Raw genomic sequence first — 26,408 nt, forward strand, 5'->3', positions numbered from 1 at the left:
GAAAGAATGATCTTGCTTGTGAAATTTACAGATCTCTTAGAAACACATAACTTTACTGCATCCTCCCAAGAACCCTCTAGGGAGAGTGGGGCAGGTGTTATCATCTCACCTTTTCAGATGAGGAAACCAAGGCTCAGAGGAGCTAAGTGCACTACCCAAAATCACAGGGGAGGAATCGAGACCCAGGCACTCTGAACTGAAGTCCCAGCTCCCGGCCCTCCTACCCGCGATCCAACTCTTCCATGAGCAGATGTGAACCTGGCTGACCTTGGGTTTGCTATACACAAGAGAAGCCCAGAAGCCATTTTTGCAGGACATGGTGACCGACACATTGGATTCACCCAGTATGCAGACAGTCTTAATAATAGAATAGATTGAGTATTCCTTCGGAAAAATCCTTCCTTCCAAAAACCTGTTCACAATCCAGGGCTCGCAGAGTCTATGGACACTTTCTGTCCTTTCCACTATTTCATTCAGGCATGTAGAGTTAGACACATGTTCCAGGAGGGGTGTTGGCTGTCAGAAGACTGTTGCATCCTAAGGCTCAGAGCAGAGGAGAAGTCTTTGAAGTCATGGGATCATTTGTTGCTATAAGCCAATTTTCTGAAAAGAGATAAAATACCTGTTAAGGAAGCAATAATTTGAAGAGCATCAGGTATAAATGAATGCTTCCAAGTTCAATTCCACAAATATTTAAGTACCAGGCATCATACTAAGTAAGCAGTATTATAAATAGGACCAGAAATGATGTATAGAGAAGTCCTTCCCTCAAAGAGTTTACAAGCTAATAGGAGAAAAACAACAAAAGCACTATGAACTATAATTAAGGCAGAATGTATTAAGGGTTATAAGAGAGGTACCGAGTGGGTGCTGTGGGAATTAGAGAATGTATTTGGGGAATAGGGGAAAACTTCTATAAGGGAGGAGGGGCAGGCATGGACATTGAGAGATGAGTGGATTTCAGTAGCTTCTTCCTCTGGGCACTGCCACATGCCAGAGGAAACAATGTCCTTGGTGAAATCCAAGGCTCCTGGAACCACAGGGTCCCACCTGTCCAGCCAGGGGCTAGCACACGATCTGTCTCATCAGCCCTCTGATGCCCCGACTTCAATGGAATGGCTCTAGGAGGCGGAATCACCTCTCCCCATAGCAAATGCACACAGAGTGCCGAAGTAAGTGAGCTGTCCCCTGCTTTGAGTGCCAGGCAATCCCAGCCTGAAAAGAGCATCACGTTGCAGGGCCCGCCCCACATGGGAGCCTGGAGAGGATAAAAAGCTGAAACCGAAGATTTTCCGGGAGCTGGAAGCCTTCCCAACATGGGCTGCCCAGCCCTCCTCCTCTGGCTCCTGCTCTCCCCTGCGGTCACTTCAGATGAAGCAGGTACTGCAGTGGATGCCCCTGGGCCATTTTGCTCCTTCCTGGTTCCAAGCTCTAAAGGGCAAGTGTGGGAATTTCCACATAGCGCACCAGCCACTGGGGGAAAGCTTAACGCACAATCCCCACAGACAGAGCTTTTCCGCCCACCAACTGAGATGCTGCCGGGATGGTCCCTGAATGCGTCATCGTGATCGATGTGGGGGAGTTGGGTCAAGTATTTTCTGTAAGATTCACTCTATGTGAACAAGACACTAGCCCAGTCATTGCTCTTTAAGCAAGACTCTGTTTTTAGGAATCTGGAGAGATGGATAAAGAAAAAAATGCTTGGCTGTGGGATAATTAGAGGTTCTGAAAATGTTCTTCGGTCTGTATATTGATATTTAGCAATGGAGGTGTTGAATGGCTGTCAGGATTTCTTTCTTTTGCTGCTGACTAGAGTTGAACAATGTACCATTACAGAATATCTTAGCCTGAAATAGTTGACATGATGTAAAATGATCTGGATTTGATTCATGAAGACTTCTAATCTGAAAATCTATACCTTTCTTTTTAAAAAAATATTAATTTAATATTCTTAGTCTTAATCTGTACCATACCTCTAGTCCTCTTAAGAAAATTTTAATTTAATTTAGAACTACACTAATTTAAACTATCCACATAAGTTCAATTATTTTTACCATTATATTGTGACTTTGGAGAGAAATATTGAAGTCCTTTGTTACTTAGCTTTTCTACTTTCTACTAATAAATAGAAATTTGGAAATACTCTTGAACAATAAATAGCTTGAATATAATATTTATTGACTATAAAGAAAAAGATAACTCAACACCCACAGAATAATGTTTGATTGTAAATTTTATACTCAAATTCTTTTTCTATTCTGCAAGTAACTGAATAGTTTATGACAGTTACCTACTCAAACATATTTGTTAGAACATACTAAGGTGTTAAGGATATGAGTGATCTCTTGAATACTTGGCAATCCGCAGCCTGGTTTTTCATTTATATGTCTGATGATGCATGAGTCTGGGAATATGGCTTTAGGGCTAGAACAGTCTGCATAATTCAAGCCCTAACTCCATATTTCTGACCACGTGCATCTGGGGAAGTTTTTAATTTCTCCATACTGCCATTTCCTCTCCCATATAAAGGAGATAATTCACCGGATTGTTGGGAAGGTTTAATGAAATGATGTCAGATTACTTGGGAGAGTAATCTACAAACTAGATTACTAGAAAATGCTAAATCAGTGTTAACTGTTATTATAGATGCTATAAATTCTAAACTGTGTATCTGAAACCAAGAAGAGAGGAAAATATAGATGGTCAGATTCAGATTATAATATTTACCATGATACACCCATTCCCCAAGGAACCAAGGTATTTTCCTCTTTCAATGTTTCAGTAATAGGTCCCAAGCAATAGATTTAATATTTTTAGCATATCTATCAGGAAAAGAGGTCTTTCCCCCAGCATACCAATGCTATGCAAGTAGGTACTCTGGAGAGTAATGAACTATACCAAGTGGAAAATAGATGGGGCTTTCTGAAGCATTACATTTTTCAAATTTTTGAAGGAACTCAAAATGCAAGTTCATAATAGTGGTTCCAATGTGGCAAAGATGATGCTGGTCTCAATGGTGCAGAGAGTAAGAAAGTACGGGCTTTGGGATTGCAGTTATAGGTTTGGTTAGTAGTGACCCCTGGAACAAACTGGATGAACCTCAGTGAGCTCTGCCCCGGGACCTCATCTGAAGTACATTGCTTCTCTTGGGAAGTAGAATTGAGCTGTGATTTAACCTGTTTGGAATCAGATGTCCAAAGGGTCTAGGGTAGCTGTGGGGAGGGAGATGGAAAGACAATCTTCCGTTTGGGAAAAGTGACTTGAATGATTTCTGGGAACTGCAAAAAAAGCCACCCTAAAACCCAGTGATTTGAAGACTACACCTTGCTAACCACTCAGTAACGTGTTGGAAACAGCAGACAATAGATCCCTGGATACAAAGATCAGCCTCACTTCTGATCCCACCTCCCATCACACTGAGAACTCAGGTCCCAGTGGCAAATTCAGCCAGAACATGGGCTATTATTACGCTGAATTGGGTAATCCAGTTACAACAATATCCAGCTCTTTTCTTCCTCTGCTATGTCCCGCTTTCCTTGATATTTGCAAACTCAATGCCAATACTCGCCACACTGAGGGCACGTGGTGCTAACCTCAGGGACCCATGTCCTAGCACAGATGGTGGCATGGCAGAGGGAGGGCACTCCATGGACAGTCTGAACAAATGAATGAAAGACGATGACCAAGACTATGAACCCACTGATGTCTGCTTGCTGGATCCTCCCAAAATAAACCCAGCAGGACTCCGGGGGTGGTTCCCCTGAGTGGCTTAAACCTAAGGATGTTTGAGAGGCCCAGTAAATCTTACAGACACGACTGGCAAGTATCAGCCATCACCAGGGCCACTTCCTCAAGGACTGTGGCTCCTTCTTTATCTGCGCCCCTTCTGCACTGCTTTTGTCCACACTTGCACTCTCCCCTCCCCCTCCCCCAGGGATGTGTATTTCACTCTACCAGTCACAGAAGAGCGTTCTTAAGATTCCGGGGGCATGCGGATTTGTGATATGATATGCCCTCAGGGTGTTTATAGGCTCCTCCTGCTGATTGCACAAGAGTCTTAAAGACAATGGGGCCAGTGAGCCCTTCCGGGGACAGCCACCAGGAGTACAACTGTGGGTCAGTGCCAGTCTCCCTGCTATCAGAGGGATTTGGGGCCCACAGACCACTGTTTCTTGGTAGGTACTAATGGGATTCACAGCCAACAGGTTGTGAGGACAAAGGGCGACTTGTTGACCACCGGAAAAGGAAGCGCTATTTCTGGAAATGTGATTGTTCCCTGGTGTAAAAGCTACCTGATCGACATGATCCAAGTTAAATAGTAAAAAGAGTCTCTAAGAACCACCTTGCAATCAAGTTAGAATCTGTTCAGCTGTGTTCCTGCACCTGCTCTGCTTCCTGGTCCGACACTGACCACACCCCCTGTCCTTCCCGCACAGACCCCTCCACGCATTCAGCCCCCAGCTCCCATCCCTGGGGTTGCCATGGTCAGATTGGGAGCCCATACTGTCAGAATGCAGCTGGGCCCACGTGCTGTCCTGCAGTCTCCTTGACCCTGGTCAGACTTCTAGCAGGCATCACACCATCTTATGCAGCTTGCAAGGCTAACAGCTCTGAGGGCCAACCTCCCACCACACACACACATGCACACATGCACTCACACATGTATACACTCTCACATGCATATGTCCACACACACTCAGGACCAACTTGTTTCACTGGTCCTTTCCTCCTTGTTCCCAGCCCAAAGGAAGCCCTGTCTGTCCTTGTCCCCTGTCCCCAATGCCAACCCCTCTCTTGTTAGGCTATCCATTATAAACCTCACGCATAAACCTCTCCTTCTTTTCACTGAGGAAGACTCTGCCCTCATCCCTCTCTGTCTACTTGACTTCTTCCTGCTCTTCTTCCAAGACTCAGGTCCATCATCACTTCTTAGGAAGGGTATCCTGGAACCCCCACCCCCATTATGCACTCCTAAACTATTCCGAATACCCGCCACCTTGCTCCTCAGCACTTAGCATAATTGTAAATGTAATCTTAGTTTTGGATAAATGTGACTGCTGCCTCCAGCTTCCTTAAACTAGACTCCAGACTAGGTGACAACAAAGACCAGGTGAGTTCTGTGAACACGGTGCTATCTAGTGTTCCTGGCGTGTGCGCTGTGAGTACTGGTTACACAGTTAAACAAATGGCTTGATGCGGAATATGTTCCGTCTCCTAATAGGCAATGTTTTTGTGTCTTTGAAAGGCTGGCCACAATTGCAACTAGTGAATGGGTCAAGCAAATGTTCCGGACGTGTGGAAGTTTTCTACCATGGCCAGTGGGGCAGGGTGTGTGATGACCAATGGGACATGAAGGATGCTGACGTGGTATGCCGGCAGCTGAACTGTGGGCATGCTCTCAGTGTCCCCGTGGGAGCCCGGTTTGGTGGAGGTGAAGGCAACTTTCTGCTGGAGGATGTAGACTGCACAGGAGAAGAGAGTTTTCTGGGACAGTGTCCGCACGCCGGCTGGTCCCTCCATAACTGCAGTACTAGAGAAGATGCTAGTGTTGTCTGCTCAGGTAATGGTCCCCTGTCCCTCCAGGGCTGCACATCTTACCCCGCCGGCATCTCCATAGATCTCATTAGTGATGCTCCCACCAATGATGTCATTGTAGACCACCTCTGACCACCTTTCTGAGCCAAAAGAGGCCTTGGTCATTTGAGAGCTTCATCTGGAGCTCAGGAATTTTCTAGTCGCAGGATGTTGACATGGGTTTTGTACAGAGAAAAACAGTGGGAGATATTCGCAATGACTGGTACAAACATGTCAGTCAACAGTGGCGTTGACCACTCGCTGAGCATGCTTGACCTTTCTTAAGGACGCTGTGGGGAACGAAGACATAAAGCTTTTCCCACTGGAACTGTGCAGTCTGACGAAGGTGAAGAAATGAGGCATTTATACATAGAAATGGTGCTGACTTCTTGTTTGTCCTCTTGATTGTGAGTCCAGGCCATGTATTGCTAATTACAAATCTTTGACCACTTAGTAATTATCACGATCAGGGGCCAGGGTTTCTCAGCCTCAGCACTGCTGACGTTGAGGCCACGTGACCCTTTGTGGTGGAGGCCGTCCTGTTCACTGTGGGTGGTTCAGCCTTTCCCTGGCCTCCACCCACTGAAGAACAACTGCAAATGTCTTCGTTGTCAAATGTCCCTTGTTGGGGGGCAGGGAGAGGTGGTAAATTGACTCCTACTGAGAACCTCTGGTCTAGATATACAAACGAATTTCCACCAAACATACAACTAAGGTTCAGCATACTAGCAGTGATTAAAAAAAACATACATGTGTGCCAATGGAAAAGTAATGGAAGTGATTTCATGGGTCTAGAGCAGTGAACTTGGTCCCTTGCTAAAAATTCCAATTGCATGCAACCAGAAAGACTCTATCTGTGTGATGCTAATGTAATTAATGTTTTTAAAGTCAATTCAAACAGTTCAACTATTGGGAGGGGTTGGTGTGTGTTGGTTTGTTTACATTTATTTTTGTTTTTCTCTTTTCCCCTTTGATTTGGCTTTATTTTTGTTGGGTTTGGGGTTTAGAATGCTATCAGAGCAGTTTATTCTGCAAAGCCACGAGGGCCCACCTGTTCTGCGTGTGTGTGATGAGTGTTTGCTGCCTGGTTGGAGGGGCTACAGAGTCTGCAGGTGGGACCCAGTGCAGCCACAGCTGAATGGAACAGGTGCTATGAGGCACATTTGTAGGCTGGGTGATTAGTTAACAGTCATCTGAACCAGGGATGGAGAGTCAACATTTCTATTTCTGGGCGTCATATTCTTTCATTTTAAAATGTGTTTTAAGTGGAAGCATTTCCAGAAAAAATGGCCCTCTTCTGAAGTGAGTCTTCTTTCCCCACACAGCGGAGACAGAATATTTAAAGCCTGCTTTGGGTAAGTTCCTGCTTTTGTCTTTATCAGCCTGACATTCCTCCCTCCCTGACCTGCCTGGGCAGGTAACAGGCTAATCATGAAGGGAAACACGGCGTAAATACTGGGAGGGGTCAGATTGCCACCTTTGGACGATCATTATTATTTATCCTTTCCACGTTCCCGGCCTTTAAGATGACCCCACTGCTAATTGAAAACGCTGCGGGCCACATCCCTCCTCAGGAGTGGCTTTAGTTTCGTTTCAGTCGTGGGGGTCTTCAGTTATTCTGTAGCAGGGACGCTTTTCTTTTTCCAGCAGAGTTGCCGTTAAAAGCACTATTCCTATCACCACGTTAAGGAAAAGTTTTGGTGGGTTGTTTGTGTAGCTTCAGCAACTGTCTAACGTTTTCTTTCCCATGCAGGGGGCTGGGGCGGAGGCAAATCCTTTGACACCCTAGCAGCCCCTGGCGTCTCATCCCCTCTGCCTCCAGAGAATGCGGGGGAATCACTGCCGATGCCCCAAGGTAGGAAGTTCTTTGTGTTGAATTTGTCCTTTTGGGGGTGTGCATTTTCCTTTTAGTTTAAAACCAAAACGTTTTTGTTGCCCTTGAAGAAACAGGTACGCGGGGGGAACATTGCACGTATTTTGTTCACGAACTATTAACGTGCACTGGCAAACAGGCGAGTCCTGCAACTAGTAAACCCATTGGGATAAAGGAAAGATGTCGGGTTTAGCTGCAGCAGGTCTGAGTTGAAGTTCCATCTGCCACTTGTTTAGTGTGACCTTGGGCAAGCCCCTTGCTCTGTGTTCTAAAGAGTGGGTAAAAACACCCACCTCACAGAGTTCCATTTGGGTTAAATGAGATCATACACATGCAATGATAACAAGAGCCACTGTCTCCTGAGTGTGAATGACATTCCAGGCGCTCTTCTAACACCTTTGCCTGCATCGTTCGCAAGGCACACAGCTGCTAGTCTCTTAGCCATTATGATACCTTGCTTGGCTTTTATAGAGAGCCGGTGCTAAAAATGGACGTGTTGTTCGCATTCAGTTCACTGCTCAATCCAGAAGTCCTCAGCTTCCCCTGCCCTCTCTCCACGCAGCCAACACATTAGAAAATCCTCTGGCTCTGCTTCCAAAATGTATACCGAACCCATTTGCCTCTCCCAAGTGCACCGTTAACTGCGGCCATCCAAAGCCCCACCATCTTTCATCCTGGTCGTGGTTACAATTTTCTAAGTCGTCTTCTACCTCCCTTCTCCCCACCTCCAGCATACACATAATGTAGTCTTGTCCCAGAAACTAGAACAGGCTGGTAAACTGTAAATAATGCCATTTCCCTGTACTTAACGCCTTCCAAAGACTTTCCATCCTGTTTGGAATAACACCCCAATCTTTCACTGTGGCCAGCGAGACCCCGCGAGATCTTACCCTTGTCTGTGTTTCTGACCACTGGGGCAATGCCTCGTCTTGCACAGTGCCCCCCACTGGCTTTTCCCCCATGCCTTAAAACTGAGGAGGTAGTTGCTGATTAAGAACCTTGGTGCTGCCTCTTTCCTCTGTCTGGTGTCTCTTCTAGATTTTTCCTCAGCTGACTTCTTGTAACCAGGTTTTAGCTGAAATGTCATTCCTTCAGAGAGCATTTACCTGAATGCACAATCCAGATTACACTCTCTCTGTCATGTCCTCTTTAGTCAACCTGCTTTGTATCTCCTCAGAGGACTCACACCACCTGAGATGGTCTTTATATTTTTATTTTGTTCATGGGCCCATCATGGGTCCTTCCTGCCCTTCTTCCCAAAATGTAAGTTTTGTGATAGCAGGAACTTTGGTAAGTTGATGTCAGAGCCAAGGACAGGGCTTAGTACATAATAGGTTTTAAATAAACGCCAGATTAACGATATATAACATATGCTGGCCCTGGCTGGTGTAGCTCAGTGGATTGAGCGCGGGCCTGCGAACCAGATGATCGCGGTTCGATTCCCAGTCAGGGCACATGCCTGGGTTGCAGGCCGGTTCCTTGCAGGCTAACTACCAGCAGGGGATGCACAAAAGGCAACCATACATTGATGTTTCTCTCCCTCTCTCCTTCCTCTCTAAAGATAAATAAATAAATAAAATCTAAAAAAAAAACCCAATATATAACATATGCTAGCCTTCTGCCTCTCCTACAAAACAGCTGGTGTGGTCATCAAAATGCCCAGTGGTCCTCTAGCAAAGGTGAGGACCCCCTGATACTGCTCATTGGGCAGTGAGAATTCCACTGCATGTCATCATTTTCATCTTCCTTCAAATTGTAGGAATTTCAGAGCTTCATTAAATGACCAGTTCTAAAAAACTGGCTGAGAGTTTTGTTGATCGGTTGGGTGACTAGTTAGTTGGTTGTTTTTCTCCTCATTTCTCTTTTGTCCATATGATGGTTAATCATGTATTTTGATTTTTTCTAGTCTTCCTGTGCAGATAGGTATATGTTACTGTCAGTCATTTGACATCTGTAGCAGGATATATATATAGATATATATGTTCTCCAAGGGCCCAGGAGGGATGCAGGATGCCACCAGGTCCTGAGAGAGGCGTGAGCTGCAGAGGAGCTCAGATGTGGACATGCCATGGTCATCCTGCTTCAGTCCCGGTTGGGAACCTCTGCCCAGCCCAGGCGGGTGGTGCTGAGCTCAGTGGAGACTGCCTTGCACTCTGTGTATGGCATTCTGAAGAACTAGTGTCATCTGTCAAGGCTATAACCTCCAGGTCTCCTCGAAGCAATCACATCAGCCCATACTTCTGCCTGCCTGTTATGTCCAAGGGACTGTATTTCTCCCGGAGCTCACTGTATTTTGCATTTCATATGTTTGGCCTGTCATGTTAAAGGTTTGTTGAAAATCAATAAGCAGGTGAGGTAAATGTTATCCAGTTTAATTAAATAAACACATTTCTATTTTTATTGTACCAATAGGTGATAGAAACTCAGCCACCATACTATCAGGTAAGAGCATTTTTGTGCTGTTTTCCCTCGGATATTTCTAATTGCCCATCCAAATACAGGAAAGAAATAAATGAAAGAGTTGCTGTTGAGTTATTCCTCCTCGGTGACTCTTGTAGTTGAGTTTGCATGGGGCTAATTTTCGGGGTATTTTCCCCCAATAGATTCTCTAAATTCTAAAACAAACGAACAAACAAAAATCAATACCATTGTTTTTTTTATTTTATTCTTGTTCAAGTACAGTTTTCTGTCTCATATTCCCAGCGCTGCCCACCCCCCGCCCCCAGTGCTCCTTCCCTCCCTCCCATTTCCACACCCCCACCTTAGTTATTGTCCATGTGTCCTTTATATTTGTTCATGTGAATCCTTCCCCTTTTCCCCTTGTGATTCCCTCCACTCTCCCCTCTGGTCCCTGTCCGCCTGTTCTGTATTTCAGTGTCTTTGCTCATATTTTGCTTGCTTGTTTGTTTTGTTGTTTAGATTCCTGTTAAAGGTGAGATCATATGATATTTGTCTTTTACCACCTGGCTTATTTCACTCAGCATAATGCTTTCCAGTTCCATCCATGATGTTGCAAAGGGTAGGAGCTCCTTCTTCCTTTCTGCTGCATAGAATTCCATTGTGTAAATGTACCATAGTTTTTTGATCCATTCATTTACCAAGGGGCATCTAGGTTGCTTCCAACTCTTGGCTATTGTAAATTGTACTGCTATGAACATTGAGGTGCATAGGTTCTTTTGGATTGGTGTTTCGGGGTTCTTAGAATATACTCCTAATTGTGGAATTGCTGGGTCAAAAGGCATGTTCATTTTTAGTTTTCTTAGAAAATTCCATACTGTTTTCCATAGTGGTTGTACCAGTCTGCAATCCCACCAACAGTGAACTAGGGTCCCCTTTTCCCCACAACCTCTCCAGCACTTGTTGTTTGTTGCTTTGTTTACGATGGCCATTCTGACCGGTGTAAAGTGGTATCTTATTGTGGTTTCAATATTGCTAGCTATCAGAGAGATGCAAATTAAAACCACAATGCCATTGTTTTGACTAAATGCTGGAAACCATTTTGACAACAGTGGCTTTGTGGTTTTTAAGTGTCATTGTGGCCAGCTGCTCTGAGAGTATTCAGACTCTTACCACTTCTATAAACAATATATTACAACTTTCTTCAGAAGAAACATCATTTGGTCACATTTAATATTTGCTTATGTCTGAGTTTCCTATACTTTTGTAACAAATTGCCACCAATTTAGTGGCTTAAATGACACAAACTCGTTATTTGCAGTTCTCGAGTCAGAAGTCCTAAATGAGTCTCCCTGAAAGCAAGGCGTCATCAGAGCTCTGTTCACTCTGGAAGCAGTAGCGGAGGGTCCACTTCCCTGTCTTTTCCAGTTTCTAGAGGATGCCTGCATTCCTTGGCTCATGGCCACCTTCCTCCATCTTCAAAGCCTGCAGAGTAGTGTTTTCCAACTTCTCTCCGACTCTTCCACCTTTCATTCCCACTTTTAAGAATGTTTATGATTATGCTGGGTCCACCCAGGTAATCAGGATAATGTACCTATCTTAAGGCAGCTGATTAGTACCTTAATTCCACCTGTAGCCTTAATTCCCCTTTGCCAGGTAACCTGACCTATCCACAAATTTTAGGGATTAGGGTGTGAGCATCTTTGGAGGTGGGGGAAGTATTCTGTCTCCCACACTTACTTACCAAGGACAATTCTGTAGTTGCTTCTGCTCAGTGGCACTGAAATGGACACATCATTCAGGACATACATTGAAATATGGTGACCCAGGTCCATACAGAGATAAGCAGAAGTGGTCTACCCACTGTCATTTCTTCTGCCAGTGTTCCTTATGGATATTACAAGTAACTCTCATGGTTGGATATGGAGTGGAGTCAGGTCTGGGGACAGGAGAGAACATGGGATACTATGGCTCCATGGAGAGGGTTCACGCTGGAGCAATACCTACAAGAGAGACATGTCAGCAATGAAACAGGCTGAGCAATGAAGTAAGCAGAACAAGTGAATAAAAGTACCAGGGGGTCCTGATGGCCCAGACCACCAAGCCAACACTTAGGGAGAATATTAAGACCCCAAACACATAATTCTTATCAGAAAATCCCAAATATATGCCCTTGGACATGGAGTGTGGGAGAGGAAACGGTAGGGACTACTGAGCTGAGAAGGACGGAGGGTCGGTGGCTAAGAAGTGACTTAGCATTTCTATCACTTGCATGGTGGTCACTTCAGAGTTGAGGCAAAACTACATCTTGTAGAATCACAGGGAGCCCTGGCTGCTCACACCTCTCTCACGTCATCCTGAGCATTTACTGTAACGAGGGTTTCTTTATTACAGTTCTGCCTGCTGCCATCTCAACCCACCTCCCTCCTACAACGGTGGCACCTCCAACTTCGCCAGGTAGGACCCATCCCCCCCTTCCCATGGTTATCTCAGCTCCTGAGTCACACCGTCATGACAGTCGGTGGTTCTGCCCACTGCTAGTTAAGTCTAATGTTCCACCTGAGGTGGCATGATCGGAGAAGGAGAAGAGGGCACTGAGGTGTCTGGATTTCAGGGTGTCCAGCTTCACACTGTGTTTAGTTATTGATAATCTTATTGTCAAAGAATATCACACCTTTCCACAAATATAAAGAGTAAATGCAAAAGAGGCACATGTCGGTCTGTGTGTGTGTGTGTGTGTGTGTGTGTGTATTAGGGTGAGAGATTACTGAAAGGGTCACCCCATAGCTTTTGAATCTAAGGCATAAACTAGAGCACCTGGCCTACTGTTTCGGAAGTGTCCACCTGGAAAGACTTGACTATTTTCCTATACCAGTGAGTCCCACAAACAGGGGTACCTCTCCCCGGTCATGTTGAGCAGCGGTCACCATTATGGGCCATTTCTTTTCGTTATCATGTTGGTCGACGCTGCCCCCACTCCTCCATCATCTGTAACTGCTGACATTGCAATCATACCATCAGATAATTCGTATTCTGACCATGCTGATGCCAGTGTTCAGTGAGCCCTATACCTGCACTGTGCATGTGGCTGCCAAGAACATGAAGTGTGGCCCGGTAGGTCGGACACCCTGTGTGCATGTCACATACACACTGGGTCTTTTGAAGACTTGTACGATGAAAAGAAAGTAAAATTACTCTCGTTGACATTTATTATACTGATTATGTATTGAAATGATCATGTTTTGGCTATGTTGGATTAAATAAGATATATTATTCAAATTAATGTCATCCATTTCTTTTTACTTTTTAAAATGTGGTACCGGAGAATCTAAATTTACAAGTGTAGCTTGTGCTTTCTTTCTGCTGGACAGAATTGTCTTGTGCCACGTCAGTCTCTGTGTTGACTGCCTTATGAGGGTTTCTTATCTCCTCCTCCTCCTTCCGACAGCCAGGTGGGGAACTTCTGTAATCCCCATTTTCTGAAAGGGAAACTCACGCTCAAGTAGGTTAAATGTTCTCCCCAAGGTCAGTGGATTAATAAATAACACAAACACTCTGATGTCAGAGCTCTAGAGCTTAATCTCTGGACTACTTCAACTCTAAACCACATTGAAAACCTATGAACTACTAAAAAGAATGACTAGGCATGTGGTCTATTGAGAAACTCTGAGGATCCAGCTGAGACAGGGAAGCTCAGGGTAAAAAGGTGGGCTACTCTCTGAGCCAGGCCTGCCTTTATTTTCTTGCTCCTACACTGACTGCTCCCAAATCCAAATGCATCTTTGGTGTTGCCAATAGGGCACCCACCTGCCCCAGCCCCAGGCATCTAGTCCGATCCTCCCCATCCCAAGCCGGCAGCTCCTAGACCCCTGTGGCTCTTTATCTGTCCTCACCAGTAGCTCCTATTCCTCTCCTGTACAGTCAGGGGGTGGGTACACTTGTTCCTCTAATGACATTGTCAGTCTGTGGAGCAGAATCCATATCTTACTCGTCTTTGATATTGTCCCTGACCACTGATGGTCTCTACCACTGGTGGTGCGTGCACACACACACAATTTCAACAACCACGTCTGCTCTTTGGTGGGATTCAGTGCCAGTTAAATTATAAATAAGTAAATGCTTGAATATAAGAACACCACTCAGCTGATCCCAGATTGCATATTTGTGTTCATTTCCACATATTAGCAGAAGAGAGAGTAAGGCCATCAAATTCTCAGGTCTTATATCCAAGTGACTAAGGATTCTTTTGAAACCTGCGTGGCGTTTTCCACTTACCTGACAGGACAAGGCTCAGAGGCAGCTGCTGGACCACTGGGTTTGGAGCCACACTCCCCTCCGCCCCTCATCAGGTTTATCGGCTCCTTTGTGCTTCAGTTTCCTTACCCGAAAAGTAGGGATAATAACAGCATATTTTTAAAAATTTTATTTGTCGATTTTAGACAGAGGGAGAAAACATCAATTGAAAAATATCAATGTGAGGTAGAAACATCAATCAGTTGTCTCTGGCATGCACCCCAACAGAGACTGAAACCAAGCCAGGCATGTGCCCTGACCAGAATTGAGCCAGTGACCTTTTGGTTTATGGGATGACGCCCAACCTGAGCGTCAGGTTGGGATGACGTTATGGGATGACGCCCAACTGAGCCACACCAGCCAGGGCAAAAGCTGCACATTTCAAGGAGTTGTGAGGTGTTAGTCAGTGAGTTAATAAAGCTACCAACTGTCTCAGCAAGGAGCCTCGTGCACAGTCAGGCAGAATGAGCACTGGCGTCTTCTCAGCCTTGTGGTGTGTTCTGTGGGGCAGTGCTCTCCAGGGTTCTGCTCCTGACTGCTGAGCTGTGGGGAGAGGGTCCAGCATTTCTGCTCTTTGCCAATAGCCATGCTGTTATGTCACAACTCCTTCCCCCAGAACCTGGCTATCACCAACTTGCTTTCTGTCTCTATGGACTGACCCGTTTGGGGCACTTCATATAAATGGTGTCATACAGTATGTGGCCCTTGGGTATCACATAATGTTTTCAAGACTGCTGGTCCCTTTAAAATTCTCTCTGCTAAATGAGCTTGCATGAAGTTAATTGAATTCTCCTGGGAATGTGAAGCAGCTGAAACAAGTCCTTCTCTTTCATTCGGGACTCAATATCAGAGGTCATTTTCCTTGTGTTGTTGTTTTCCCAGCAGCACCCTCAACTTCCTCTGTCCCAGAAGACGTGAACCACCCAACCACACCATCAGGTAGGTCAATGAGCTATGAGCTCAAACAACGAAAAATGGGCATGATGTGTTGTAGATGCCATTTCCAGCATGTTAAGACCATAGGAAAAATGAGCTGAAGCTCAGGGCCAGAAAAAATTCACTATTCAGGGCTCTTGGGACAGTGTGATGATCCATGTTACCTTCAGCACCCATTCTAAGCCCCATGAGGACAACTGTTTCATGTGCCTGCGTTTCTAGCACCTATCACAGTATTATAGGCACCTGATATAAGTTGATTGAATCAATAAAATATGTAGGTGGTGCACATGTGGACAGGCTGTGTGACCCCTCTTGGGGCAATGTTGGTCTTGGCTAAGAACAGTCCTGCTAGTCAATGCACAGTGGAAGCAAGTCCTCTGCTCAAGAGACCCAGGCTTCACTCTGGAAAATGCCAGCAGCCCCTGTTTGTACTAATAGCCCTTCTCAGAAAGAAGCATTAGCATTTCCCACAGGAGCAAATTAGTGAAGCCAATCCTTCTAAGAACATTTTTGTTTTTCAGCCTTGGCAGATAATGAAACATTACTGACCATCATATCAGTTAGAGCCAGGCTTCTGTCACTGGTCCTATAGATTCATTCTGTACCACCCAGATGGGAGGTATAAGCAGATGGACCCTGTCTCTGGGTTTTATAGCATTATCCAAGGGGGTCATCCAAGATGATCAGCATCCTTATGGAGACAATGATTTTTGAAACTTTTACCCAATTCCTCAATGGCTTATTTTTACTGCTGCTGAGCACCCTTACGCAGAACCTGGAGTCAATGTAGATTTAAAGGAGGCAAGGCATCTATGGACAGCAGGATAACATGTAGGAGCTTTCTATCAACCACCTGAACTTAATTCCAAACTCATCAGAAAGCAGGGTGTTCCTCATGAACCTGTGGCCAGTCCAGGTGCTTTGGTAAGGTGCGGAATAGCTGGTGGTCTTCACCAGCTACTGACTGAGTCCTTCTCTGATGTGTCCTTGTCTGTCTCGGTCCTAACCACCATTTCCATGTTGTTGTAGAGCTACCTGTGGTTGATTCACCACCATCGAGTCGTAGAGCCAAAGTTCCTTGGCCCAACACATCAGGTCAGCTGTCTTCCTCACGGGACATGCACCTGTGCTGGTGAACCCCAGGGGGAGGATCCTGGGGAGCTGACAGTCAGAGGCCTCAGAGGTGCATGGGGACTACAGTGAGAGGACATGGCCCCCAGACCTGGCCTAGGAGCTGTGCTTCCCACATGGCTCGTACCTGAACATTCCACTTTCCTGCTATTCTATAGAAACATTTTAAATCTTTCTCAGACGTTACAGAGAATAAGAAAGCCAATAACCATGTCTCCTTTGCCTACTCTTGACTGTTGCTCACATTTTATTATACTGATTTTCCAGTCTTATCAAGAAATAAAACATTATAGATACATATGAAGTTCCCCCCAAATTACCCATTCCCATTCTCTGTTCTCCTCTTCTTCCTCAGACACAAACACTCTATTGAATTTTGTGTATGTACTTATAGTTCATTTTTAATATTTTTATGAATATCAATTATGTGATCTCTATGTTATTTTGTGTTTTTCTTTGACACAAATGATATCAGTCTCTGTATAACATTCAGTCCCTTTTTATTCAAATTTTCTTTATTTTTATTAAAAAATTTTTATTGTATTTTTCCATTACTATATATCCCCCGTATAACCCCTCCCCCTGTGATCTCTGTACTGTTGTCCATGTCCATGAGTAAGTTTTCCATTTTGCTCAAACCCTTCTCAATGTTATGTTTGCGAGATTTGTGCATGTTGACATATATATAAATATATAGAGAGAGATTTTACTACTTTTAACAGCTATAGTGTTAAATATTTTAAATAAACCACTTAATTTACACATTTCCCCACTGATGGAAATACATTTCCTTAATTTTTCACGTCTGTCCTGCTGATGTCAAGCCCTATTCACCAACGTATAAGAAATCCCTATTCTACAATCTAATCGGCTTTGTTGAGTGACTAATAGAGGGCACATCACACAATGGTGGAGTCATTAAGTAGTGTTTTTTAGAATGTGCTCATAAATGTGGAGTAATCAAACATTTCCCCCTAATTTGTAAGATAAGCAAATAGGATGAGGGTAATAGCCAAGTTTCAAAAATGTACCTTTATTCTTATTTTTGTTTTTGCAGAAGCCTGGCCTACAATGAGGCTCATAAATGGTACTGGAAGATGCTCTGGACGAGTGGTAATTTTCTACCAGGGCACCTGGGGGTCAGTGTGTGTTGATGGCTGGGGTCTGAAAGAGGTGCAGGTGGTGTGCAGGCAACTTGGGTGCGGCCAGGCGGTTTCTGCCCCACCAGGATCCCACTTCGGCCCTGGCTTTGGGAAGATTCTCCTGGACAATGTGCACTGTAGTGGTGAGGAGAGCCACCTGGCCCTATGTGTCCATGACACCTGGTTCACTCACACCTGTGGCCACGAAGAAGATGCCGGAGCCATCTGCTCAGGTGAGGCACCTTTTATACTTTAAGTGACTCATGAACAGAATGGGCTATTCCAGAACATGGGAAATGAGCCAGTGGCCTCTCCCTGCGAAGACTGACAGTTTCCTCTATCTACTCTCATAGGCTCTCTTTCGGCAGTCCTCACCCGTAAGGGTAAGACTAATTTGGGCTATTTCTTTTCTTTTAAAAAAATTTTTTATTGATGTTTGGATGCGATTGGGCTATTTCTATGTCCCATTCTACTTATTTCTAGTTCTGTGTGGCTGATATTTATTCTGTGTGGTAGAAATGGAATGAAAACAACCCTGTTAAATGAAGCTCTAAGCAGTTTACAAAGGCTGGTTTGATTGGTCCATTTCACCTGAGGCCTAAAAGGCTTTCCCAGACTCTATGTCAACAATCCCACCATAACAGATAAAGTTCAGAATGCAGATCTTTGGTGTTGACCTTGGTCTCCTGTGCTCAGGCTCTCCTGCTAATCCTGGCCTGAATGGCCCCTCTTCTCAGCATCTGCCCCAGGGTAAATCTCAGGTACCATTTAGGGTGTGGCTTGGAGGAGAGCTCAACACTGAAGAGTAACGTCAGCAAAGAGGAATTTGGGAATTAGCTGGCAGTACACAATCAGCCAGGTGCAAGAAACTTCCCAAGTCAGAACTAAACTACTGGGGAGGTGCTGGCAAAACAGGACTCTTCTGGAGCCACTGAAGGACTGTAATTAATAGTCATTGACTTTAGAGTATATCAATAGTTTTCTCTTGATGGGCATGACTATGCTCACCAATCATCACAAATCACAAATTTGAGAGAAAATTGCCATTCATTTTCCAGAGAGACTAGATCAGAAAATTACCTGTCTGGAGACTGAGGCTTGATTTTTTTTAACAGGTAATGAAACAACATCAGTTGAAAAATTATAGTTATGTGATTTTAGTGTGACTTTACCACTAGGAAACACCATTGGGGCTATTTCAATCCTTTCTTTTATATCCTAAAGCAATGGGTTTTTACCTTTACTTTTCATCAGAATTACCCTGATAATTTATTAAAAACATATACTGTTGGGCCTCACCTAAAGTTTCTTATTCAGTAGGCCTAGAGTAGGGTGTGAGAATTTGCATTTCCAAGTCCAAAATGCTTATACTGTGGTCTGAGACCTACACTCTGAGAAATGCTTCCTTAAAGAAGAAATCTTCTTTATTCTCATAGCAGAAGCAGAATTATCATCATCTTCCTCATCACCATCTTTGCCACTGTCAGCATCATCATCATCTTCCTCATCTTCATCAACCTTGTCATTATCATTGTCATCCTCACTGCCATCATTATCATCACCACTTCCATCATCACCATCATCTTCATCATCATCACCATTATCACCATTGTCATTATCATCATCACCACTGTCGTCATCAATATCACCAATGTTAACTTCATCACCATTGTCATCATCATCTAAATCATCAGTGTCATCATTATCATTATCATCACCACCATTATCATCATCATCACCAGTATTAACTGTATCGTCATTGTCATCATCACCACCATTGTCATTATCATCATCACCACTGTCATCATCATCATTATCCTTGTTAACTTCATCACCACTGTCATCACCTAAATCACCATCGACATCGTCATCATCACCATTGTTAATTGCATCACCATTGTCACCATCGCCACCATTGTCGTCATCATCATCATCATCATCACCATCACCACTGTCACCAGTGTCACCATTGTCATCACCACTGTCATCACCTAAATCACCATTGTCATCATCATCACCATCATTGTCATCATCATCACCACTATCATCATCATCACCATTGTCACCATTGCCACCATTGTCATCATCATCATCATCATCACCACTGTCATCAGCAGTGTCACCATTGTCATCACCACTGTCATCACCTAAATCACCATTGTCATCATCATCATCATCATTGTCATCATCATCACCACTATCATCATCATCACCATTGTTAATTGCATCACCATTGTCACCATCGCCACCATTGTCATTATCATCACCATCACCATTGTCATCATCATCACCACTGTCTTCTCCAAAAACATTATCCTTATTAACTTCATCACCATTGTCATCATCAGCTAAATCATCATTGTTATTATCATCACCACCATTGTCATCATCATCGCCATTGCCATCATCATCACCACTGTCATCATCACAATTGTCATTATCATCACCACTGTCATCATCAGTGTCACCATTGTTGTCATCATCATCACCACTGTCATCTTCAATGTCATCATTATCATCATTGTCATCATCATTACCCCTGTCTTCATCAAAAACATTATCCTTGTTAACTTTATCACCATTGTCATCATCATCGTCATCACCACTACCACTGTCATCATCATCACCATTGTCAACTTCATCACCATTGTCACTATCAACTACATCATTGTCATCATCAATATCATCACCACCACTACTGTCATTATCATCCTCACCATTTCCAGTATCGTCATCACCATTGTCATCATCAACATCGTCACCACCATCATTATCATCATCATCACCATCACCACCTCTACTATCATCATTACCACTGTCGTCATCAGTATCACCATTTTTAACTTTATCACCATTGTCATCATCATCTAAACCACCATTGTCATCTTTATCATCGACACTGTCACTATCATCACCAACATCATCACCATTGTTAACTTCATTACCACTGCCATCATTGTCATCATCATCATTGTTGTTATCACCACCACCATCATCACCAGTGTTAACTTCATCATCATTGTCACCATCACCAACATCATCACCATTGTTAACTTCATTACCACTGTCGTCATTGTCATCATCATCATTGTTGTTATCACCACCACCATCATCATCACCAGTGTTAACTTCATCATCATCGTCCTTATCATTGTCATCATCATCATCATCGTCATCAACATCAACACCACCATCATTATCATCATCATCACCACCATTGTTAACTTCATCATCATTGTCACCATCACCAACATCATCACCATTGTTAACTTCATTACCCCTGTCATCATTGTCATCATCGTCATCATCATCACTGTTGTTATCACCACCACCACCATCATCATCACTCTCACCACTGTCATCATCATCACCGTTGTTAACTTCACCAGCATTGTCATCATCACCATCACCCTTGTCATCATCATCACCACCACCACAATTGTCATCATCATCAATGCCATCGTTATTAGCCTCACCGTTACCAGCACCAACACCATCATCAGCAAAAGCTGGTAAGTTAAACTTTGTATTTGTGACTCACTTCCCTGGCTATTTTTAGTCTATGTATTTTCATGGTTAAGTATATAGAGAGCTAAACACTCAAATAAGAATATTTAAGTAAATTATTAAGATTATCTGTAAACATCTATATTATGCAAACAGGTCTCTGTGGATGAACTAATTTTCCATTTAGAGCTAAAAGACTAAGGGTGCATCCATGGCCTTCTCTTCCTCTGACAACCATCATCCTGCTCCAGACCCTTGTCACCTCTTCTGCCTGATGACCACAGGTTCTCCTCACTGCCTTCCCTGCCTACAGGCTGCAAGCATTCTAATCCATTGTTTACATGACTCAAAGTTACCTTTTTAAAATTCTTTTTATTTTATTGTTGTTCAAGTACAGTTGTCTCCATTTTCCCTGCACCACAGCCATCCCTATCTTCCTCCCCTGATTCCACTCCTCCCTTGGTTTTGTCCATGTGTCCTTTACAGTTGTTCCTGAAAACCTTTCCCCCCTTTTCCCCTATTATCCCCTCCTACATCCCCTCCAGTTACTGTCAGATTGTTCTTAATTTTAACATCTCTGGTTATATTTTGCTTGTTTGTTTGTTTTGTTGATCAGAGTTACCTTTTAAAAAAATTTTAAATAATTTTTTTATTTAATTCTTGTTCAAGTACAGCTTTCTGTCTTATATTCCCAACCCTGCCCACCCCCCCACCCCGTGCTCCCCGCCTCCCTCCCATTTCTGCCCCCCACCCTTAGTTATTGTCCATGTGTCCTTTATACTTGTTCATGTGAGTCCATCCCCTTTTCCCCTATGATTCTCTCCCCTCTCCCCTCTGGACCCTGTCAGCCTGTTCCGTGTTTGAGTGTCATTGGTCGTATTTTGCTTGCTTGTTTGTTTTGTTTAGATCCCTGTTAACAGTGATATCATATGGTATTTGTCTTTCACCGCCTGGTTTATTTCGCTCAGCATAATGCTTTCCAGTTCCATCCATGATGTTGCAAAGGGTAGTAGTTCCTTCTTCCTTTCTGCTGCATAGAATTCCATTGTGTAAATGTACCATAGTTTTTTGATCCAGTCATTTACCAATGGGCATCTAGGTTGCTTCCAACTCTTGGCTATCGTGAATTGTGCTGCTGTGAACATTGGGGTGCATAGGTTCTTTTGGATTGGTGTTTCGGGGTTCTTAGGATATACTCCTAATAGTGGAATTGCTGGGTCAAAAGGCACGTTCATTTTTAGTTTTCTTAGAAAATTCCATACTATTTTCCATAGTGGTTGTACCAGTCTGCAATCCCACCAACAGTGAACTAGGGTCCCCTTTTCCCCACAACCTCTCCAGCACTTGTTGTTTGTATCTTTGTTTATGATGGCCATTCTGACTGGTGTAAAGTGGTATCTCACTGTGGTTTTAATTTGCATCTCTCTGATAGCTAGCGATATCGAGCATCTTTTCATGTGTCTCTGGATCCTCTGTATGTCCCCCTTGGAGAAATGTCTGTTCAAGTCCTTTGCCCATTTTTTAATCGGGTTGCTTGTCTTCTTTGAGTGGAGTTGAGTGAGTTCTTTGTATATTTTGGAGATTAAGCCTTTGTCTGAGGTATCATTGGCAAATATGTTTTCCCAAGCTGTTGCTTCTCTTTTTATCTTGATACTGTTTTCCTTAGCCATGCAGAAGCTTTTAATTTTGATGAGATCCCATTTGGTTATTCTTTCCTTTATATCCCTTGCTCTAGGGGACGTATCAGTAAAAATATTGCTGCGTGGAATATCTGAGATTTTCCTGCCAATGTTCTCCTCTAGGGCTTTAATGGTTTCATGGCTTATATTTAAGTCTTTTATCCACCTTGAATTTATTTTGGTGTATGGTGTAAGTTGCTGCTCAAGTTTCATTTTTTTGCATGTAGCTGTCCAGTTCTCCCAACACCATTTGTTGAAAAGGCTGTCTTTACTCCATTTTATGTTATTGCCCCCCTTTGGCGAATATTAATTGACTGTAGAGAGTTGGGTTTAAATTTTTTTTTAATTTTATTCATTTATCTTTAGAGGAGAAGGGAAGGAGAGAGGGAGAGAAATATCAATGTATGGTTGCCTCTCATATGTTCCCCACTGGGAACTGGCCTGCAACCCAGGCATGTGCCTTGACTGGGAATTGAACCATGATCCCTTAGTTCGCAGACTGGAACTCAATCCACTGAGCTACACCAGCCAGGGCAGAGTAACCGTTTTTTAAAGTCAGGCTTAATTGAGATATAATTTGTCTCCAGTAAAAATCACCATGTAGTTCAAAGAATTTTGATAAATGGTTACAGTTGTGTAACCATCACCACCATCATTATGTAGAACATTTCCATTACCTTAAAAGAGTTCTTTGTGCCCTTTATAGTCAATTCTCTCTCCTGAACCCCCACATCATGGCAACCACCAATATGACTTCTGTCTCTATAATAAGGTTTGCCTTCTCCAGAATGTTATTTGTTGCAATCAGACAATATGCAGCATTTTGTGTTGAGCTTCTTTACTTAGCATAATGCTTTTGAGACTCTCCCATGTAGGTCCATGTATCAAACAGTCATTCTTTTTTATGTGAATAGTATTCACTGTGTGGATGTACAAAGACTTGTTTATCCATCCACAACTTGATGGACATTGAACTTATTTCCAATTTTGACTATTATGAACAAAGCTGCTAAAAGCATTCACATATAGGTTAAATTATTTTTCCAAGTGGCTGCACCATTTTGCATTCCAACCAGCAAAGTATGAGAGTTATGGTTGTTCTACATCCTTATCTACATTTCAGATTTTCTATTTTTTGATTGGCTATTACAGTCTGTCTATTATATAGTGAGATAGTGATATCTCTATGTGGTTTTAATTTGCCTTTCTCTAATGACTAATGATATGAAGAACTATTTCATGTACTTACTTGCATCTCTTCTTAGGTGAAGTGTGTGTTCAAATCTTTTATCCTTTTATAAAAATCAGGTTGTCTTTTTATTCTTGTGTTACTGTGTTAGATAGTTCTACATCTGCATATGAATATTTTCTCAGATACATGTTTTACGATTTTTCCTTCAGCCTATTATAACCTGTCTTTTAATTTTCTTAACTGTGTTTTTAAAAAGCAGAAATTTTTGAATATTAATAAAGTTGAATTTACCAAGTTTTTTTCTTTAATGAATTGTGCTTTTTAATTTTATCTAAAAAGACTTCACTTAACTAACGTCTCTCAGATCTTCTAGAAGTTTTAAAGTTTTAGGTATTTTGTTTAGTTCCACGATCCATTTTAGCTGACTTTTTAATGTGGTTTAAAGGTATAGCTCAAAGGATATTTTTTTTCTGTATAGGTGTCTGATCATCTTAATGCCATGTGTAAGAATTCTGATATCTTTATTGAAATACCTTGGTACTTTGTTACAAATTAAATAACCAGAAATACACGCATCTATTTCTAAACTCCCTCTTTTGTTCCACTGATTTATATGACTTTTCTCATGGCCATTGTTTTGATTACTGTAGCTTTAGAGTAAATCTTGAAATCAGGTAGTGTGAGCAAACTTTGTTCTTTTTTTATTCTTTCCACAAAAAATGTCTATTGGGAATTTTAGTTTAGATTTTACATATATAAATTATATATGTAAAATGTACATATATACATATATAAATTATTTAAAATTATATATGTATACATATATAATTTTTTAAAAAATTGACATCTTTTTTAGCATGTAGCAAATATTTTTATTTTTGACACTTCAATAGTTTATTTTTATTGTATTCCTTCCATTGCCATTTATTCCCCATACCCTCTTCCACTTCCATCCCCCTGAAAAATGATTCCATGCCTCAGTTTTTAAAAACCAAAGATGCAATAATTACATTATACAGTGTATATTTTTCTAGCTCATATTTTCATGTTTATTATAATTGAGCCATACTAAAAAATCATAGAAGTCAGGTAAAAATACTTTTTTCTCTAAAAAATGCAACATATTCCTAACAACTAAATAGATATTGTTCAAAAACAAAAATACTCTTACCTCCATAATACTGGGTTTTTTTATCCATCAACACAATATATCTCTTTATTTATTTAGGCCTTTAATTTATCACATCAATATTCTGCATCTTTTGTGTGCAAATTTTGCATGTATTTATTAGATTTATTCATAAAAATTTCATGGTTTTCAATGCTGTTGTAAATGATATTTAAATTTTTTTCTATATCAGTATTTATTTTTGTGGCTAGTAAGTTGATTTCTCCCCCCAAATAATAAAACAGTTGTTGAATTGAAGAATAATATTTGAATTTATTCAGTTCTTAATTTATGAATTTTTTTCTTATCCATCTGGCCTGATTCACAGTTTTGCAGATCGGGAAATGACCTTCATCTGTATATAGCAGAATACAAATTAGATCCCAAGATTGAACAATCATGGCTTTTGGCTGGAAGTGCACTAAGCCCTTCAGAAGTTTTTTAGATTATATTTCACATTCAATAAATATTTATTGAGTGTATACAGCATTGCCAGTTTGTAGCCATTGCTTTTATTTCCTGTGGGTTTTCTCAAACATGATGTTCTTAAGTTAGTTTCCTATTTTTTTAAAGATTTATTTCTCTGTTTAAATATATTTTATTGATTATGCTATTATAGTTATCCCATTTCCCCCTTCTTTATTCCCCTCCACCCCTTAGTTCATGTCCATGGGTTGTAATATAAGTTCTTTGGTTTCTACATATCCTCTACTATTCTTAATCTCCCCCTGTCTATTTTGTACCTACTATTTATGCTTCTTATTTCTTATACATCTCTCCCTTCTCCATTCCCCCTCCCCACTTACAACCCTCCATGTAATCTTCATTTCTCATTCTGTTCCTGTTCTAATTGTTTGCTTAGTTTGTTTTTATTTTTGTTTTTGTTTTAGATGCAGTTGTTGATAGTTGTGAGTTAGTTGTCATTTTACTGTTCATAGTTTTTGATCTCCTTCTTTTCCTTACATAAGTCCCTTTAACATTTTATGTAATAAGGGCTTGGTGAGGATAAACTCCTTTAACTTGACTTATCTGGGAAGCACTTGATCTGCCCTTCCAATCTAAATAATAGCTTTGCTCTATAGAGTAAGCTTGGATGTAGGTCCCCACCTTTCATGACTTGGAATTCTTCTTTCCAGCCCCTTCTTGCCTGTAAGGTTTCTTCGGAGAAATCAGCTGATAGTCTTATGGAAACTCCTTTGTAGGTGACTGTCTCCTTTTCTCTTGCTGCTTTTAAGATTCTCTCCTTACCTTTAATCTCAGAAAATATAATTATGATGTGCCTTGGCGTGTGCTTCCTTGGCTCCAACTTCTTTGGAATTCTCTGGGCTTCCTGGACTTCCTGGAAGCCTATTTCCTTTGCCAGATTGGGGAAGTTCTCCTTCATTGTTTTTTCAAATAAGTTTTCACCTTCTTGCTCTTCCTCTTCTCCTTCTGGCACCCCTATGATTGGATTTTGGAACATTTAAAGTTGTCCCATAGGCTTCTAAGCCTCTCCTCATATTTTTGAATTCTT

At 42.2% G+C, this 26,408-nt stretch overlaps 2 protein-coding genes across 2 annotated transcripts in view; both read left to right on the forward strand.

Annotated features, from left to right (window-relative positions):
* The first annotated feature begins 1,311 nt into the window (after positions 1 to 1,311).
* Positions 1,312 to 20,220, forward strand: LOC118990600 (putative DMBT1-like protein). The gene is made up of 12 exons (XM_037051281.1): positions 1,312 to 1,380; positions 5,246 to 5,560; positions 6,900 to 6,929; positions 7,397 to 7,429; positions 9,860 to 9,889; positions 12,239 to 12,301; positions 15,020 to 15,076; positions 16,106 to 16,171; positions 17,265 to 17,582; positions 17,703 to 17,732; positions 18,786 to 18,900; positions 19,812 to 20,220. Exons 1-12 carry the CDS (start codon positions 1,317 to 1,319, stop codon positions 20,218 to 20,220), a joined length of 1,530 nt encoding a protein of 509 aa, XP_036907176.1. The 5' UTR covers positions 1,312 to 1,316.
* Positions 20,221 to 20,533: 313 nt separating this feature from the next.
* Positions 20,534 to 26,408, forward strand: part of LOC118990525 (deleted in malignant brain tumors 1 protein-like) — a 62,897-nt gene continuing 57,022 nt past the window's right edge. The window contains exon 1 of the mRNA XM_037051120.1: positions 20,534 to 20,861. Coding sequence (XP_036907015.1) covers positions 20,804 to 20,861 — 58 coding nt within the window. The 5' untranslated portion in view covers positions 20,534 to 20,803. The remainder of the gene's footprint in view (positions 20,862 to 26,408) is intronic.

This window comes from Sturnira hondurensis, unplaced genomic scaffold (genome assembly GCF_014824575.4).
Source record: "Sturnira hondurensis isolate 20B ecotype Veracruz unplaced genomic scaffold, ASM1482457v3 Scaffold0007208, whole genome shotgun sequence".
In the NCBI taxonomy this organism is placed as follows: Eukaryota; Metazoa; Chordata; class Mammalia; order Chiroptera; family Phyllostomidae; genus Sturnira; species Sturnira hondurensis.